The sequence below is a fragment of the Chelmon rostratus genome, chromosome 21 (assembly GCF_017976325.1).
Source record: "Chelmon rostratus isolate fCheRos1 chromosome 21, fCheRos1.pri, whole genome shotgun sequence".
Classification (NCBI taxonomy): domain Eukaryota; kingdom Metazoa; phylum Chordata; class Actinopteri; order Chaetodontiformes; family Chaetodontidae; genus Chelmon; species Chelmon rostratus.
In genome coordinates, this window is record NC_055678.1 from 7,116,283 (window position 1) to 7,133,819 (window position 17,537).

Consider the following 17,537-nt stretch of genomic DNA (forward strand, 5'->3'; position numbering starts at 1 on the left):
TATATATATATATATATATATATATATATATATATATATATATATATATATAGGCCCTCGTCAGGATGCCAGGGTCATTTCAAATTTTTACAAATGCACAAACGCCTATTTTCATCGTAGGTGGTGCAAAAAGTTTTATCAGTGGTGTTCGGACAGATGCTAGTTTGACAGGCTTTTGCTTTGCCTCAAATCAGACTGAAATAGCCCCAAAACACCGGGAATGGCGGCTGGCTTTCAAAATAAAAGCAGAGACATGTAAAAGGCATGCGTATAGTGATACGGAATTGGCTATCAAAATAAAATACCATGAAGAAGTAACACTTTATTGTGATTGGCTGTCGAATATCCATCCTACCTAGTTAATCGTATCAAAAAGTTGCTGTTTATTCTGAAAGTTATAGAACGGAAGTAGTGGTATGTACGTCAACTAGACGATTTGACATTACAGCCTTGGGACAGACCCCCATGGCAGAGCTTAAATGAGCGCGTTACACGGTCGTTACCGCCACAGATACAGGTGTACTTGTCAGTCGTTATGATGTTGTTGTTGTAAATGAAGCTAATCGCCGAGCTAAAGCGTTGCCAGCCTCTCCACCTCTAACCGTCCTTGTCGTCGACACGCTGTTAGCTTAACGTCTAATCATGTGGGTGTTCGGTTACGGGTCTCTGATATGGAAAGTGGACTTCCCTTACGAGGAAAAGAGAATAGGCTTCATTAAAGGCTTCAGCCGTCGGTTTTGGCAGGGCAGCACCGACCACCGGGGAGTACCGGGGAAGGTGAGTAACGTTACACGGTCCCGGCGTAAATATAGCTGATTCACGATGGCATCGCAATTACTGATGCAATGGTTCCATTCGTGAGTTTGAGCGTCTGTGGAGTTCAGATCGGTCAAAAACCGGCACAAGATGAATATGGAAGAGCTGTTCTGGTCTTAAAATGCTTTAATTTAATGGTATAAATTGCAGAAAAGTTGCTGTAGATCCCTGAGTTATAACAAATGGTTAATTTACACATCATATTAGGCCTCTGCCCTTCATAAAAGTAGTATCTGGTTATACAGTACTACTACTACCACTACTACTGCCGTATAGAGGTTAGTACAAAAGTAAAGTTACGGCAGGAAAGAGACGTTTAGCTGAAGTCATTTTCCATGTTTAAAAAAAAGTTAGACCTCATACAGAAGCTCATTACAGTGTTATTTATCAGGCATCATCATATATTTCTTTCTGACTAATTATGGGAATGCATACTAAACACTACTGGTTATTCATTCTGCTATTATTCCCATAATCTTTCCGTAAAGTCATTCTAGTTTCATCTAATCCTCCACCCTTCTCCACAATCTTCCTTGGTAGCTCCACTGCTGGTGCTTTTGCTGCTTTCAAAGTGCTTGTTCCTCTGTTTGTGTTCTTTGCAGCCTGGCCGGGTCGTGACGCTGGTGGAGGATCCTGAGGTAAGACGAGCCCCGTCCTGAACTCAGTGGTACCGTGCATTTTGTAGTACAGTGACTTTGTAGTACAGTCGCAGGTAACAGTTCATTTAATTGTGTTTTACTTAAGAGGAGCAGAAGTTTGCATGCGTAGGAGAAGACCACGGGCACAACAAAACAAACTTGTGCCAAAAAGTTGTTATTCATGCATTTTTCTTATTGTAACTGTAGAGGATAGATTGTGGGAATGTTTTGTATTATCAATTACTTTGCCACTTTCTCGATGACTTGTTACCATAAAATGTTGGAAAAAAATCACAAAAATCGTGCTGTCCCAGAGCCCAAGGTGACATCTTCTGGTGTCTTGTTTTGTCCGAAAACCCAATTTAGTCAGTTTTCAATAATTTAAAGCAGAGACTACTCACATTGGAGAAGCTGGGACCTGAAAATGTTTGGCATTTTAGCTTGAGAAATGGCCTCAAAGATAAATTAAAATTTGTTATAGATTAATTCTCAATTAATCAATAAATTAACTTCCTTTTGGCAGAATAGTCTAAATTTTCTTTTTAAATCAAATCAGTTCCTAATTAATTTTATGTTGCTTAATCAACTAATTTTTGCAGCTCTTGTTTGTAATATGTCACATACATGTACATTATATGTGCATCGTATATGCAAAAAGGAGAAAAGGAACATTTCAGGTGTGTTAAAATAAGGTGCACACGCTTTATTCACCCTTTTATTTGAATACCTAACGTGCAAAGATGTGGTTTTATTAATAGGTGGTGTCCTATTAAAAGTGATATAAATCTTCAGGATATTAATCAAAGGTGAAAGTGATAGTGGCTGTGAAAAGCAAACAAAACCGCATTTTATTTACACAGTAACAATAGTTAATCTCCACCCGAGGGTCATAATTCACCCCCCTTGTTATTTATATAACTGCATTATTGGGTATAATTAAGTGTTTTCAAGTGATATTCACTTACAGTCTGTTTTTCCACAACTATGTGTGAAAGCATGAACAGTGCCAGTGCTGAGGAACTGTCATATGGCTTGTCATAGGGTTAAGGATATAATAGCCACACATGTCATGACGTGAGACAAAGGACGCATGCTGAACAAGGTGAACGAGAGTGCACTGCTCAGGAAAGGCATCTTATGCATCTGACACAAAGGGAAGGACAGTGTATTGTGTTCTGACCTTGGATGAGAGATAATTTTTTGCAGTCAACACAAAGCAGATAGAGATACAGAGCGTGTCCTGGAATGCACTGAGAACATGGTTAGCATCTAGAAAACATGTATGTAGAGGTGACTTACTGGGTATCTTAAAAATACATTTTTGTCATCATGTACAAATGTCAAACAACGTATTTCCCTGCTGTCACGCCTTCTCTACAGGGGTGCGTTTGGGGTGTCGCCTACAAGCTGCCGACTGGCCGGGAGCAGGAAGTGAAGAGCTACCTCGACTACCGAGAAAAAGGTGGTTATCAGGTCATCACGGTGACTTTTCACCCCCGTCCACCGCTCACCACCCCGCCCAACCAGACTCTGCTCTACATCGGCTCTCAGGACAATCCAGACTACCTCGGCCCCGCCCCTCTGGAGGAGATAGCCAATCAGATCGTCAGCTCCACTGGTCCGAGCGGGCAAAACACAGAGTACCTGTTCCAGCTGGCTGATGCTGTGAGGACAATTCTGCCTGAGGACTCAGACACTCACCTGTTTTCTCTAGAAAATTTAGTGAGGGAAAGACTACACGATGGGCAGAAACAATCCCACATTCAAACAGGTTCATTGTAAGACTTGGTTGGACTTATTGGTCAAATAATCTCAGGGTTTAACCTCTTACCATTCCTGTACAATTAGCCTGACATGCCAATCGCAGGTATACTCAAAGTAAATTGAAAGCTGCTGTTGAACCTTTCGCAGTACATGTCTGGTTTTGGTCTCGTTCGAAATGTAACACTTTTTTCCCCCCGACAGTCAGAATCACTGTAGTTTGAACACACTGAATTTGAAGCTTTCTTCTGCCTAAATGTTTATTTTTGCAAACAGATGCCTGAAGCTGGGACTCCTTAGCTGGAAAACACAATGGCACCACAGCGTACTGAAGCTTTACAGTAATCCAAGTTCAAAATTAATAACGATACCACAGAAAATGAATGTTTTCCATGTTTGTTTTTTTTTTACCTTTGGTAACCATGGCCACATACCTAGAATAAAACTGCTATCACTCTGCAAGGCTTCAACATTCTGTCATTATCTAAAGAAAGGTGGCATTCAGAGGTATCCTATCCCACAACCAGATTCACTATTAGTATTACTGACACAAAGTAATGGCAAACTATTGACATACTTTTAGGTTGTTGCCAAACATTTACAGGTTATAAGCGACATGCCAGGTATGGTAGCATACACGAGGGGGGACAAAGCACAAAGACATATCACAGGAGGAGCACTTCACCTTGTCCTTGCACGGCATTGCCTGCACTTCAGCCAAACATTAGTGCTGCTCCCGCTGATATGCACATGCCTGTGATGAGCTCTGCGTGCAGCAGGAGACGGTAAGGGTCTGGCTGAGGGGGAACACCCCACCTCTGCCAGCTCTTCTTCTGGCTCAGAGCTGCCTCTCCTTTACCTTTTGCATGATGTTTTGTGGCGGATGAAGGTGTTCACAATCGGGATGTCCATGAAATGATAAAAGAATGTCTTGTACCACTTCCTGGTTTTGTGGAGGACTTTGTAGTACCCTGTTAGGGCATCATAGAGCTCCACTCCACCCATTCACCTGAATGGACAGAAAAACACAAAAATATGCCAAAACATCAACATATCAAACACAAATAACTACATATCAAATGGCATAAAACTTAGATTAACATATAGTACAGACATGTTGTGTTCCTTCACTTCACAAGACATCCCTCGTGTCTCGCGATTGGCTAAAGAGGAGGGAACGCTTTGATTGTGCTAATGGTTCACGCCCAGAGAACGGCAGGCTTTTAAAACAACCATTCACTCATCGGCGGAAATGTTCTGGCTGGGGTGATAGTTTCTTTTGCAGGCCTCCCTTATCTCATCATAGAGCTGCTTTATCTCGCAGAGACATTCGAAAGGCTGGCGTGCCTTTCTTTTGCTCATTAGCAGCATCCACCGCCGAGCTGCTGAGGTGAAGGGCCTGGCAGATCTCGAAGAACGTCTTCCTAGTCATTACCTGCTCCGGGAAAGGCAAGCTGTACAGTTTATCCCCGCGCCAGTAATCAGTAAATGCACGGCACTTAAGTACACCCATGTAGGCAACCAAGGACATGAATAAAAACATGTCCTGCAATGGGTGTTGAGTGGAGAGTTGAGGCAGTGTGATTGGAGTTTTAAATTACTGTGTGTTTGGTTAAATAAAGCTGGAAAAGCTGCAGGGCAGTGTATGTAGCTGTAGGTGTGAGCTGGGGTCCTGGTGAACAGGCGGGTGTGAAGGTGGGTTGTGGTGGTGTTATGCAGGATCATCCATGTCAATCCATCTCTCTTTACATGAATGGATGACAGCCCAGCTTTACTGCTGCTGCTGCCACTCTCCCGCCCTCTGCCGCTCAGCTTCCTCTTTCTGGCAGAACTTTTCAGGGGGGTGGGGGCGTCCTGCTGCTCCTTCTGTGTGGCCTCTTGACGCAGGAAGGAGCAACCAGCCCCCAGTCCTCGTCTGACTCTGCATCAGATGGCCTTTAATGTGAAAATAAAGGTTAATTTAGCAACATTTATTTACAAAACTACACAAAACTTTTCAATCTTTGTTTCATTTTTTCCAGCAGTTCATACAATGAAGCACCCTTCATAATTACACACCAAAACCATATACATGTGTGTATAAATGGTAAAAGAAAACTCAGAACAGTACAAACATCTAGAGCAAGTTATCAATAACTCACTAAAGGTGAGAAAGTGTTCCTCCAAGCGAAAGCTTTTGCGTCTCATTTGACCGCTTTGAGGATTGACAGCACATGTTTCCCGGTGCAGTTTTTACCCTCAGTGGGAATGTTTGCACACTTTCTCTGAGACCAAAAAGGCCCTCGAAAACACGCTCTCTTCTTCTGATCTCTTGCCTCTTTTATCCTCGGCCGCAGCAGCTCCCGCGCCGCTTTGTCTTCCTTCGTTAAATCTTCTGCAAACTCCCTGCCAGCTTGTTTGCATACATCACAGTCGCTGGAGAGCTTCCAGGTTTGGCTTCTGTGTTCTCATTTAACAAACTGAATGATGATTCACCTCGAGTGACACGGTGAACTGCGTCCACCGTGCCGTCCACATTCACGCCGCACCTCACGCTGCCCTGATGTCTTTGTTTTCCTTTTCTTTCGAGCCTTCACCACTCCCATTCTTTGCACTTCTCTGTCAGCGTCTTCGTTTCTTCGTGAAGACCTCCAATTGTTCTATAGAGTTCTTCCATTCTTTCTTCTTGGATATCAAATCTATCCGCTGGGCTTATTTGCAGTGGCGTGCACAGACTTTTTGAAGGGCAGGGGCGAAAAGGAAAAAAAAGGGCACATATAGCGCATCCTCGCCACTGAAGAGGGCACTTTAGCACGCATTTTGGCTCCCATGGGGCACTTTAGCGCGCGTTTTGGCTCCCAGGGGGCTCTTTAGTACGCATTTTGGCGTCCAAGAGGGCACTTTAACACACGTTTCGGCTCCCAAGAGGGCACTTTAACACGCGTTTTGGAGTCCAAGAGGGCACTTTAGCGCGCGTTTTTCAAAAACTGGGCCACGAGGGGGGGCAGTCCCCCCCGTGCACGCCACTGCTTATTAGCCATAATTCCACCAAGGTGTTTTTAAGCTCATTTTGAAATATTCATTGGAAAAGTTTGATGGAAAGTTTTCTTCAAGTTTTCATGATCATTTGAGGCGTTTTTTTTTTTTTGTTTGTTTTTTTTTGCCTTTTTCAAAAGATAATAAGTTCAGATGTAGCAAACATAACTGGTATGACTGATCAGCTGTTTCTGCTATAAAACCCAAAGAAGAAGAAGAAGAAGCTGTTCCTGCTGTCCTCATCTCTTGTCCCAGATATTCCCATAAGGTGCAAAAACATGGCGGATAGTACCGACAGCAGCATGAGACTGCTGACCTGAAAGAACGATTACAGCTTGCCCAAACAAAACAAATTCCCGAAAACCTCACACCATTTTCCTCTCAGGTGGAACATTCTTCTTCTACTCATAGCCACGCGTGACCTGTTGCCAACTTCTGACAAAACTATACTTTATTCGCCCTAAACCAGTTTCTGGAATCGTGCCTAATTTATGGAGACATGGCTACTGACAGCTTGAGTATATATTTTTTTACCAGTAGCGATGTCTTCAGGACTCCACTTTTTCCATATTAGCTTCTCCAGAACAGCTGGTGGCACGCTGCGTTTGTTCACGTTGTAGGCTTTGTCACTTACAAAAGTGCATGGCTGCATCCATTCTTTAAAAACTCTTTGCTTATTCTATATGGACCAGGTGAGACTTAACTTCAGTGTGTGCCGACTTTTGTTCAGAATTTTATAGGCTGTGAGAGGGGCCAGTCATCGGCACAGTCGGTTGGGACTGGCTCGATCTGAACAGGGAAGAAGAGAGGGCGGTACTTCCTCTGAACGTGGACCCTCGCTCTCTTTTGTTGGCTTCGGACTTGACGGGTTGAGTGCAGCAGTCATTGTGAGCATATTAGCATACAGTACTGCGGTTAGTCTTACCTTTTCTTTGGACTGTCGTAGAACATTTTTTAAATCTAAAAGTACCATTTCATTACAATAACTGACTCCGTACACCACTTTTTTTTATTTTATTGGGCTAATTTATATGTAGATGATTCAAATTATTTTAAAAAGGAGAACAAGGTTTGCCAGAGAACTTATGATACAGTTTTTAATCTCTAAAACTCAACTTGAATATTAGGTTTAGGGGCATCATCAGTTATGCCCAAACACCTTTTTAAGAAGACATTATTATAACTCTCTCCAAAATTGATTGTCTAACCAGATAATGCTGCTTTGGTAAATGCCCCCCATCTCTCTTTCTGGTATGAAAACCAAACTTCATCATCATCATGCTTCTCCAATCACACAGTGTAGAGCCACACAAGTACACTTTATTACACTGTACTCACCAGCTGTGCCTCTTCTCACTCTGCCTGCATGTATCACATATCAAAGTCAGCAGCACGGCATCAGAAAAAATAATGCAGAATAAAAATAGTGACACCTCTGTTGTGATTCTGTCTTTCTTAAAAACACACACACACACACACACACATCCCGTGTTTACTGCCTGCGGTCTGCAGCAGCACCTATACAACACAACATCGAGCTCGTTACAGAACACAATCTGCCCACGGAGAGCTATGTGATACGGACGTACGCGGGTATTTAACATGATCAGTCAACACACAGCATGCCACACTCACTCCTCCTCGCTGAAATGAAATACATCCCTCCTTACAAATGATGCAGTGAGTTTATTTAACAGGAAACAACAGTAAATTCTCAGTGTTGAGCTATTGTATAATACACAGTGGGTTGTATCAGAATATAATCATATTACAGCATGTTATACATTTTTATACTTATTATAGGTATATATATATGCTTATAACATTGATATCAATTACATAATTTATTTCAATATTAAGTGTTATTTATTATACACACATTGATGATAAGTGTTATGATTATTTATGTTATTTTAATACTAGTAATGTCATTTTTTGTATTGATTCTACATATTTATATCATCATATATGCTTTTTTTGTATTTAGTAAATCACATATTGAAAAATCTTTTCAAAGTGGGTAGACAGAAAAAATGCAATGAGAAACAGTGATCTGCAAAGAGAAAGAGGTTTCTGGCAGATGTGGGTAAAATCAGTGGTTAAATATATTCTACAAGAACAGTGACAAAAAATACACCAAAAGGGTTGTTATCTCTAAAGTAAAGTGGCCACCTTTGGGGCTGTTTGGCTTGTTGGTGAGACAAAACAAACACACCAAGAAAGTTAAATATCTGAGTCCGTTTTTCTCCCAGGACGGCTTTTCTACCTGGTTTCCTGAAGGCCGACATTGGCACGTGAGGTTCCAGAGGCAGGGTGCTCAGCCGCTGCAGCGACATCGGACTTTATTTTAACAGGATGCGCAGAGGCGTTGAGTTCCCAGCAGTTTTAGAATGAGTAACTGGTCTTTTTCTGCGGTACTGGTCGGTCAGTCTGCAGAGGACCCGGCAAGGCGGCCGGCCGTCTAGGCGTAGTAACAGGGCGACACCAGCAGGTCTGTGAGCACGAGCAGCTGGTCATCAGTGAAGCACTGACGATGCTCCTGCCAGTTGTCGTGGTGAGTGCGCCTGAACTCCGACAGGGTCCTCTTCACCGTCATCTTGGGACAAAAAAACGTAATCATCAAACATGCACTAGACCCTACAAATCGATAAGAGCCACACCCAGAATGCACATATTTTTAGACATTATTATAAAAAAGCAGCAGCGAAATGTAACTAATTACATTCACTCAAGTACTGTGCTCAAATCTAATGTTTACTTGATACTTGAGAATTACTTTTATATGCTACTTTATACTTATTTTTACTACATTTCAGAGCTAAATATTATACTTTTTATTCCGCTAAATTTATTTTAAGTCACTATGTATATTAGATAGATATACAGAAGATAACAACATGTGTTGCATTGTTATTGATTTAAGTAGCAAACAGCATATAAATTAGTGAAAATCAGCTCAATCTTGACCACCTGCAACCTTAAAGAGCTGCTTACACATTAAAGCATCTGTAATAATGATCCAATAATATAATGTGTAATAATGCAACACTCACAGAGGGGCATTTTCTGTATAATGGGTACTTTAACTACATTTTGCTTGTAATGCTTCTGTACTTTTAATCAAGTAGTTTTGAATGCAGGGCTTGTGATGCGGGAGTGTTTTGCACATTGTGGTATTTCTACCTTTACTAAAGTAACATCTGATTATTTCTTCCACCAAAAAAGTCAGGGTGCTGCAAAAAGATTTTCAGACCTCCATTGTTTACAACAGCATTCATAAACCATTGACAAATCCATTTACTCTACATTATGATCGTGGAGAAATGGGAGCAAACTGCATAAACAGTCCCATCTGTCCTTCTTTTCCAGGCTTTTGAGACAAACTTAGCAAATTCAAACACATCAACATTGAACAGCCATTCACATTTTCAATCAGCTGCACACCAGATACTTCAGGGCTTCCTTCAGTCGTAAATCAACATTGAGTTCTTTTAAATCAAAAAAGTAAATTGCAGTGTTGGACTGGTGCAACTGGTGTTCTTCTGGTGAGCAGTGCAACTAAAGATCTCTGACTTCCAGATAAGGGAACGTATGATTCAGGGAGGTGCTTTTTGTTTAGTATCATATACATCTGCATATCTATACATGCTTAATTTAGATTTTGATAAGATTTTTACATCCTACTTTTATTCAGACCTTGAACAGTTGGTCATACCAGCCTCCTCCGCGACTGAGTCGAGCTCTTTTGCTCATGCAGAACCATAATGTCCCATCACTGGAGTGAAACATGTCTGTTTTAAAGTGTCTTAAAATCAGGACGTTTCCATTAAACTCTGCAGTAAACTCCCGCAATAAAAAGGATGTTGATAGTTCTTTCTGTTGCTTCATTTGTTTTGAGGAGCAAAGAAAGTTAAGAGCTGAGAGCAGCCTTTTTGATAACAGCCACTATCTATTCTTATAGCGAGAGCCACCCTGAAGTTGAGCAGCGGAGCCAGAACTAGGCTGAATATGACTCCCAAAGCAAATAGGAAAACAAAGCCGCTGCCACTCGCTGATCTGGATCCAACAGCATCTGACAATCTTTCCACCAATGCTCTCATTTGTTTACGCGGATTAAAAACTAATGAGGTAATAATAAGTTATTGATGTTAAAATGCCACATATAACAATTTAAATACACAACGCAGAAATTATTTAAAGTGGAACAAGTTGGGAGTGAAAAGTTGGCGCGGTTCAACAGGGACACAAACAGGGAATTAAACTGATGATGATCACTATAACCAAGGATGTATTCATGACTTAAACATCGAGTACATCCATTTTACATTTTGGCCTTCAAACAAAACGATTAGATTAGATTTTAAGGAAGGAAGGAGGCGCCTGTAGCCTGACAGCCGGAGCTGATTTTTTACTACAGATCATTCAGCCTGAAGAAACCGAGATATTGTGTTTCACATTATTCCACACAAAACTTGTACAATTATCTTTTGCAGGAGAGCAGACTGGGTAATTCATCTACTTGCAAATATATATTTAAGCTGTATTCCATTGTATTTTCTTTCTCATCTCTTTCAATTTGCAACAGGAGAAGCACTAAATTATCATCATCATTGGCTCCCCATCACTGTAATGTATTATTCAAACGCCGCACTATGGATTACATTGCATGTCTTCTTCATGCCTGACGTAAGGCCAAAGACACAATTTTCCCCTCAATTGGACAATGAAATTGTATTCTTTCAGCTCACAATGTGTCAAGCTAAATGTTTGTGTGTGAGTGTGTGTCTGTGTGTGTGTGTTTGTACTGGTGTGTGTGTGTGTGTGTACCTCTATGGGCTGTGGGTCGTTGAGATGGTCACTCAGGTCCATCAGTATCTGAGGCATCCAGCCCGGGACGTCGTAGGGGCTCGACAGGATGCACGCACTGAGGCCGAGCACTCCAGCATGGCGCCGCACCAAGTCTTCACACACACACACACACACACACACACACACACACACGCACACAAACAGACATACACACAAATGGAGAGTTAAAAGGGGCCATAGATTTCAAGGTTCACAATTCCCCTGAGATAAGAAAGGGTAATAGGGCAAGTATTACTGTGATTGCCTCACTGTGTGATTGTGACGTGTGTGTGTGTGTGTGTGTGTGTGTGTGTGTGTGTGTACCTGTGGAGGCCAGCTCTCCTCTGGCCTTGGGGAGGCGAGTCTGACTCAGCGTCTGGAGCTGTGTCTGCAGACTGGAGTCCAGAGGGAAGAACTGGCACTGCAGTAAACCACTGAGGGTGGTGCCTGCCATGTCCCTCACCTACAGGGAGAAGGAGGGAGGGATGGAGGGAGGGACGGCAAGGGGGGAGAAAGTGTTAGAAAAAAAAAAAGAAACCCACGAAGATCAGAACTGACAAATAAAGGATGCGGCGGGGAGCGCGAGGCAGTTTTAGGGCGAGAAACGCATACACAATTTATTAAAAGAGGCGAGTGCAAGGGGACTGGGGGGGGGGGAGCGAAGCACACAGGACAGAGATGAGCACAGGAGGAGGAGGAGGAGGAGGAGAGGAAGAGGGAGGAGGGATAGATGCAGAGTTGAGCTGAGGTAAAATTCACTTGCAGAACATCACTGCCTTCCTGCATCACTTTGCATAAATTATGAATAAGCACAGAGTGACGGCTGATGCATTCAAACAGACAACGACGCAAAGGCAACACGAGCCGGGCACTCGCACCGTTTTACAAAATATTAAGAGGAGCGACTGTTTTTGTGAGTTAAGAGAATCCGGGTGAAGCCCAGCGCGTATCGATTTTCACCTGCACGTCCAAGATCAATAGAAAGAGACAGGCTGGTGAGGCTTTAAATGCACGGAGACAAGTGAGACATGAATTGTACAAAAGATGACGTAACTCAATATGGGAAGGGCACCAGTAGTAAAGTTGATTTTATTGCGTTCAATAAAAAGACATGAATAATAAATAACACGTCAGCAGCTCGTCGATATTAACAGACAGAACAAATACGCTTTGCCAAATTATATTTTGGGAATTAGATTGACTTGTGATGTTATTTTTAGATCATTTAAACTACAACCTGCTGCAAAGGAAGGTGCTCTATCAACGTCCACCACAGAAGAAGAGAAAGGCGCCAAAACAGGAAAATGAATTAAGAGCCGAGCAGCGAGGTAGAAGGGTTATTTTTAAGCAATAACTGTGAACAGAAAAGAGGGATTAAGATTTAGTGAGGAGAGACGAGGGGACAATAAGTGGCCATTTATAACCCTGTGAAAATTCTACCTTACAGAGGGGCGACGGCTGTTTTAAACCACTGTTTGCTGCCTCTTAGTGCGTACGTTACCTCGAGCTGTTCATCGAGCAGCAGCTGCATCACCAGCTTTCGGAAGCCGAGCACCTCGGCAGGCACACTGAGCAGGGTAAACAAGTTGTAGAAAACCATGATCTGGAGGTAGGTCAGCACTGAGAAGCGCGCATGCCACGACCTGCTGCCGGCCATCTAGAGAGAGGTGGGAAAGAGACGGAGGTGGGTGGAGGTTTGTGCAGAGGCCCTGAAGTCCCAGAAGATGAGGCCTTTATATATCTTGTGCAAACAAAATATTATGTTCTGGGCACAAGCAAACATGTTGTGTACACTCATCTGTTTGTGTGCACAAGCTCTTATCTTAATAACTTATATATAGTTTTGTATCACTTCATAATCTTGACAGCCATGCTCTGGGCTCTGTGAGGCTATACTTAGGTGCAGCAGTGCTTTGAGCTAAATGCTAACGTCAGCACGCTAACACGCCCCCAGTGACATGCTAATGCTAAAGAGGGTATAATGCTTATTGTGTTTACCATCTTAGTTTAGCTTGTTAGCATGCTAACATTTGCTAATTAGCAGAGCTGAGGCTGATGGGATCGTTATTGCTTTCGCAGGTATTTGCTTCTAAAGCAAATTTCACAAAGGCTAGCTGTTACCCTCTGCTTCCAGTCTTTATGCTAAGCTAAGCTAACCATCAGCTTGTCCAATCAGCAACATCTTTTAAATAATTTCTTAAATTGTATCGTTTTAAAAAAGTTTGCATTAATGCTAGCACAAAGCTTGACATCTATATCATCTTTATGGGTTTTATCTAAAGTATATTATTGTTAGGTATTTGATTATATTCTATTTTTGTATTATTCTAATTGTCTGATTCTATTTGCCTTATTGCAGCCCTGAAATGTTTTTATCCTGGTTCAGTCATGTGAAGCACTGTATAAATAAACATTTTTCTCATTATTATTATTATTATTATCTTTTTTATTGTTATTATTATTATCTGCTGGCTCTTGCTGCATACATACAGACACAGCGTGAGAGTGCTATTGGTTCTCTCATCTAACTCCTGCTAAGAAAGCCACTATTTCCCAAAATGTCAACCTATTCCAAAACAACTTTTGCACACAGCATAAGCTATTTCTCCCACAAGATAAAAAATTTAGGTTTGGGTGTCAAGGTGCAACCAAAAAAATGTTGTTAGAAAACTTTCTCATCCCGTCTACCATCAAATATGAAACTGTAGACACGATGGTTAGATATTCTGAGTGCACCGGAGACATCTCTCAGCGGGGTACCGCTCACATACGCAACCCACAGCAGAAATACTGTAAGCATCACAAAGGAAGCAAATTAAAATAGCGCAGGTTGTTTTTAGTCCAACAACACCTTGGGCAGCATTAGGCTCGGAACACTGGCAGCAGGCAGGCGGGGCGGGGTGTGTGTTTGAGTGTGTGCATATTACCTCTTCCAGCGCAGCCAGAACCAGAGGGATGTGCTCGGGATACAGCAGGCCCTGGGACATGAGAGAGAGACACGTGCGTGCATCCTGCTTCATCTCATCATAGTTCTCATCAATCTCCACCGGGGCAATCTGCAGGGAGAGAGAAACGGCGAGAGAGATGGAGAGAGGTAGGAAGACACAGAGCTACGCACCATTTTGAGTAAATGAAGAGAGAAATTGAGTTTAATGGGCAAGTAAGATTGAGTGGGTAATAATGCTGCACTGGGACCTGTGTGTGCGTGTGTGTGTACGCGTATGTGTGTGTGTGTGTGTGTGTTGTTACCTTGAAGAGCAGAGGCAGGAGCTGGAGCTGCTGCTGAACAGGAGTGGTGAAAGTTCGCCCGGCGCTCGCCATCAACCATTTCAACACTGCAAATGGCACGCACACGCGCACACACACACACACACACACAGAGAGAGAGAGAGAGAGAGAGAGAGAGAGAGAGAGGAGATTTTGGGTTGCTGCCAAATAATAAAAACAACAGACTTGGTGCTGTGACCTTACTGCATTGCTCTGCTAATAAAACACGATCGATCATGATTCAGTATCTAATGATTCAGATAATTTCGTAACCAGATATTTATCTGAATAATGGAGATCAGAGCAGTAACAGAAACTGAAAGAGCAACAATGTACAAAAGTTAAGATGAGAAATGAGGTCTAAATTCAGTCGCGGGTAAACGGGTTAGACCACCACGAAACACTGAAGCAGGTGTTCGAGAAGCAGGGATGCACGTCTGGTGGGAAGATATGCAAGACTTTGTTTTTTAGAAGGTTACTACAACCACCAAACTGTGTTCTCAATGGGAGCTACAGGCTCGTACAATATCTCTAGTGCCACCTCCTATTGGAAAGAGATGCTGCTGTTGAATTTTTGGAGATGTAATTTTCACCTCGGTCGTATTGGGAGGGCAGAAACCTGGACCAGTAACACCAAAACTATCTGCACAGCTGAATACCACAAATGGGAAGCTGTTTTTGTCATTTGGTTGTACTGGCCCTCTAATTGGATATAATAAAAAAGAGAGAAAACTAATGTGAACTTCATTTATTTAACTGCTACTGGAGACGAGCCTGTAACTGAGAGGAACACAGAATCAGTAATAAAATCTAGTACAAATTACTGCTGCGCAAATGTTGAAAAACGAGAAGCCCTCCCAAATACCGAGTTAGACTCCTTTCCATAACTTTTATTTGAAAGGCTTGAACACACACCCTTGAAAGTCCCCTTCATCTCCACTTTTAAAGTGGATTTAAGAGGTGAAATCAATAAGGGATCACAGCTTTTGGCTTGTTTCATCTGGCTTTGGTGTGTCAGTCTATTTCATAAAGAGAACAAGCTGTCCTGGTCTATACAGTTTATATATATTTATTTATTCTCCCGCAGCCGCTGTCTCTGCCTGGCCTACAGCATATCCATCCACTACACAGTGTACATGCTTGCATCCACATTCTGACCGGTCTTGAGCAGTTTGACAGCCTGGGTGCGCTCGTCCGTCTCCTGGGTGTTCTCCTCGTGGACGTGGTTGTGGATCTCCGGCTCCGACGTGAGGGGCTTGAGCCGCTCTAGGACCCGGGTGACGAATTCAGCCACGTGGGGGGAGGAGGTGGGCAGGGTGTTGGGCAGGGCCACGTCTATCATGAAGATATAGGTCAGGACACTGGAGAGAGAGGGGGGCAGAGGGAGCGAGGGAGGGGAGGCGGAGGAGGACGGAGGCGAAACAGAAAGGAAAGGAGTCACAAACACAGGAGCAGCTGAGACAGACGTGGACATAAAGAGGCTTAGCATCGAACAGCCCAAACTGTGCGCGCAAGTTAATTAGATTAACCTATTTAACCATGATTATGAAATCCAGAGGCGATAACACAGAGTTAATTCTGTACCTTCCAATGCGCTCCCTGACATTCTTATACACCTGGGTGAGTTTGGGCTCCAGGTAAGCCAGCAGTCTGTGCAGCAGTTCAGAAACTCTCCACTGCTGCTGGGCTAGACCTCCCTGAAGCACATACAGCAAGCTGACAGAGACAAAGCAGAGGGGGATTGAGGGATGGGAGGTCGGTGCGTTATTGCGGCACGCCAGCTCAGGTTCCTGCTGCAGCCTGAAACCTGAAACACTGTAGATGACATAGACATACTCTGTGCATAGAGTCATTCATGCACACACACACATGCACATACCTGGCATCTCTGAATGAGCCCCCCTCTCCACTGAGCGGGCTCTCGATCAGCAGCTCAAGCAGCCAGTGGAGTTTCCTGGGGTCCCGTCCCTCCTATTGGACAGCAGCCAGAACAAAATAAGCTTATTTTTGGAGCTATTATTTTAGGTGGAAACACGCACACATCTACTGAGGCAGTGTATACACATGCCCACATACTTTTACCTCCAGTGGAAACAGACGAAAGCAGTCTCGAGTTCAAAACTGAAGCTGTGTTTTGTAGTATAAAATCATTATTTGTGCACATTTTACTGATCTCTTGCATAAAAGTGACCCATGATTTCCTTGCAGATGACTGTGAATCTGTAGTTCAACCAAACAAGCATGACATAGGTATGTACAGTATATTTGAGACAGGAGAAGGACCATATTTACACAGTTCACAGTTTTGGAAAATCCTCTGCTAGAACTGAAGAGACCGACGGGGGATAAATGCATTTGTTCCTGATTAACAAGATTAAGGGTCTCCAGCCATGCTAGCAGCTCTGTGGTGCTGCTAACGCTAACATGGCAACATGCCCATAATGGCAGTACTAACATGCAGAGGTTCAGCAGTCTGGGGACTATGAATATCTGTGCAACATTTTATGGCAATCACTTGAACAGAGCAGATATTTCAGTCTGGACCGAAGTGGTGGACAGACAGACCGACAGACTGATTTTGCCATGTTGGCGGCATAAAAATGGCAAAATTTGGAGGGCTTGTCCTGCAAATTGTGTTTTCAAAATCCAATTTTCTCCCGAATGTTTCTTTTATTGATTTTTTTGTTTTTAAATCTGGTGTTCGACATTTTTTTACATGGAAAATAGACAAATAGCAGCACACAGCATACACAAATTCCCAAATTTCTTTATCGAGCCCTGAGCTAAGTTGCATGTGGTGCATTTGTATGCATGGCGGCGACTCACGCAGGCAGTGGCGATGCAGGTGCCCCAGTCTGCGTAGGTTTCCATTGTGATGTTGGTTAATGCCGTCCTGATCAAAGGGCACAAAACCTTCCACAGCCTGTCCACCTGACCGCACACACACAATAATGAAAGTGTTTATTAATATTGACTTTTCTTATCAAAAGGTAGTGCAGTGTGTGCCCACTGAGCAAGCAACGTCAGTGGACATCCAAGACAAGTTGATATCACGTCAGTCCGTCCAGGTTGTAACCTGGACGTCCACGTGACATCCAGAATTAGTCGATTAATGACAATGAGAAAAGAGTTCGGCCTGGCCTGGTTTTAGATATCGACAGACAACCAGAACTAGTTGAAGATAGACGTTCC

At 42.9% G+C, this 17,537-nt stretch overlaps 2 protein-coding genes across 2 annotated transcripts in view; one reads left to right on the top strand and one right to left on the bottom strand.

The window, feature by feature from the left end:
- The first annotated feature begins 428 nt into the window (after nt 1-428).
- chac2 (ChaC, cation transport regulator homolog 2 (E. coli)) lies at nt 429-3,625 on the top strand. The gene is made up of 3 exons (XM_041963121.1): nt 429-777; nt 1,419-1,454; nt 2,835-3,625. Exons 1-3 carry the CDS (start codon nt 643-645, stop codon nt 3,234-3,236), a joined length of 573 nt encoding a protein of 190 aa, XP_041819055.1. The 5' UTR covers nt 429-642; the 3' UTR covers nt 3,237-3,625.
- Nucleotides 3,626-7,901: 4,276 nt separating this feature from the next.
- The window catches only part of psme4b (proteasome activator subunit 4b), a 35,558-nt gene continuing 25,922 nt past the window's right edge, over nt 7,902-17,537 (bottom strand). Inside the window, exons 38-47 of the mRNA XM_041962582.1 lie at nt 17,172-17,276; nt 16,225-16,316; nt 15,930-16,061; nt 15,504-15,706; nt 14,328-14,413; nt 14,006-14,134; nt 12,580-12,735; nt 11,403-11,541; nt 11,058-11,191; nt 7,902-8,826 (exon numbers count right to left, since the gene is read on the bottom strand). Coding sequence (XP_041818516.1) covers nt 8,692-8,826; nt 11,058-11,191; nt 11,403-11,541; nt 12,580-12,735; nt 14,006-14,134; nt 14,328-14,413; nt 15,504-15,706; nt 15,930-16,061; nt 16,225-16,316; nt 17,172-17,276 — 1,311 coding nt within the window. The 3' untranslated portion in view covers nt 7,902-8,691. The remainder of the gene's footprint in view (nt 8,827-11,057; nt 11,192-11,402; nt 11,542-12,579; nt 12,736-14,005; nt 14,135-14,327; nt 14,414-15,503; nt 15,707-15,929; nt 16,062-16,224; nt 16,317-17,171; nt 17,277-17,537) is intronic.

What these genes read in the sequence shown, in the direction of transcription:
- chac2 (XM_041963121.1), top strand. Translation starts at nt 643, where the DNA reads ATGTGGGTGTTCGGTTACGGGTCTCTGATATGGAAAGTGGACTTCCCT. An exon ending in ACCGGGGAGTACCGGGGAAG is followed by an intron (nt 778 to 1,418) that starts GTGAGTAACGTT and finishes TGTTCTTTGCAG; the next exon opens with CCTGGCCGGGTCGTGACGCT. An exon ending in CGCTGGTGGAGGATCCTGAG is followed by an intron (nt 1,455 to 2,834) that starts GTAAGACGAGCC and finishes CCTTCTCTACAG; the next exon opens with GGGTGCGTTTGGGGTGTCGC.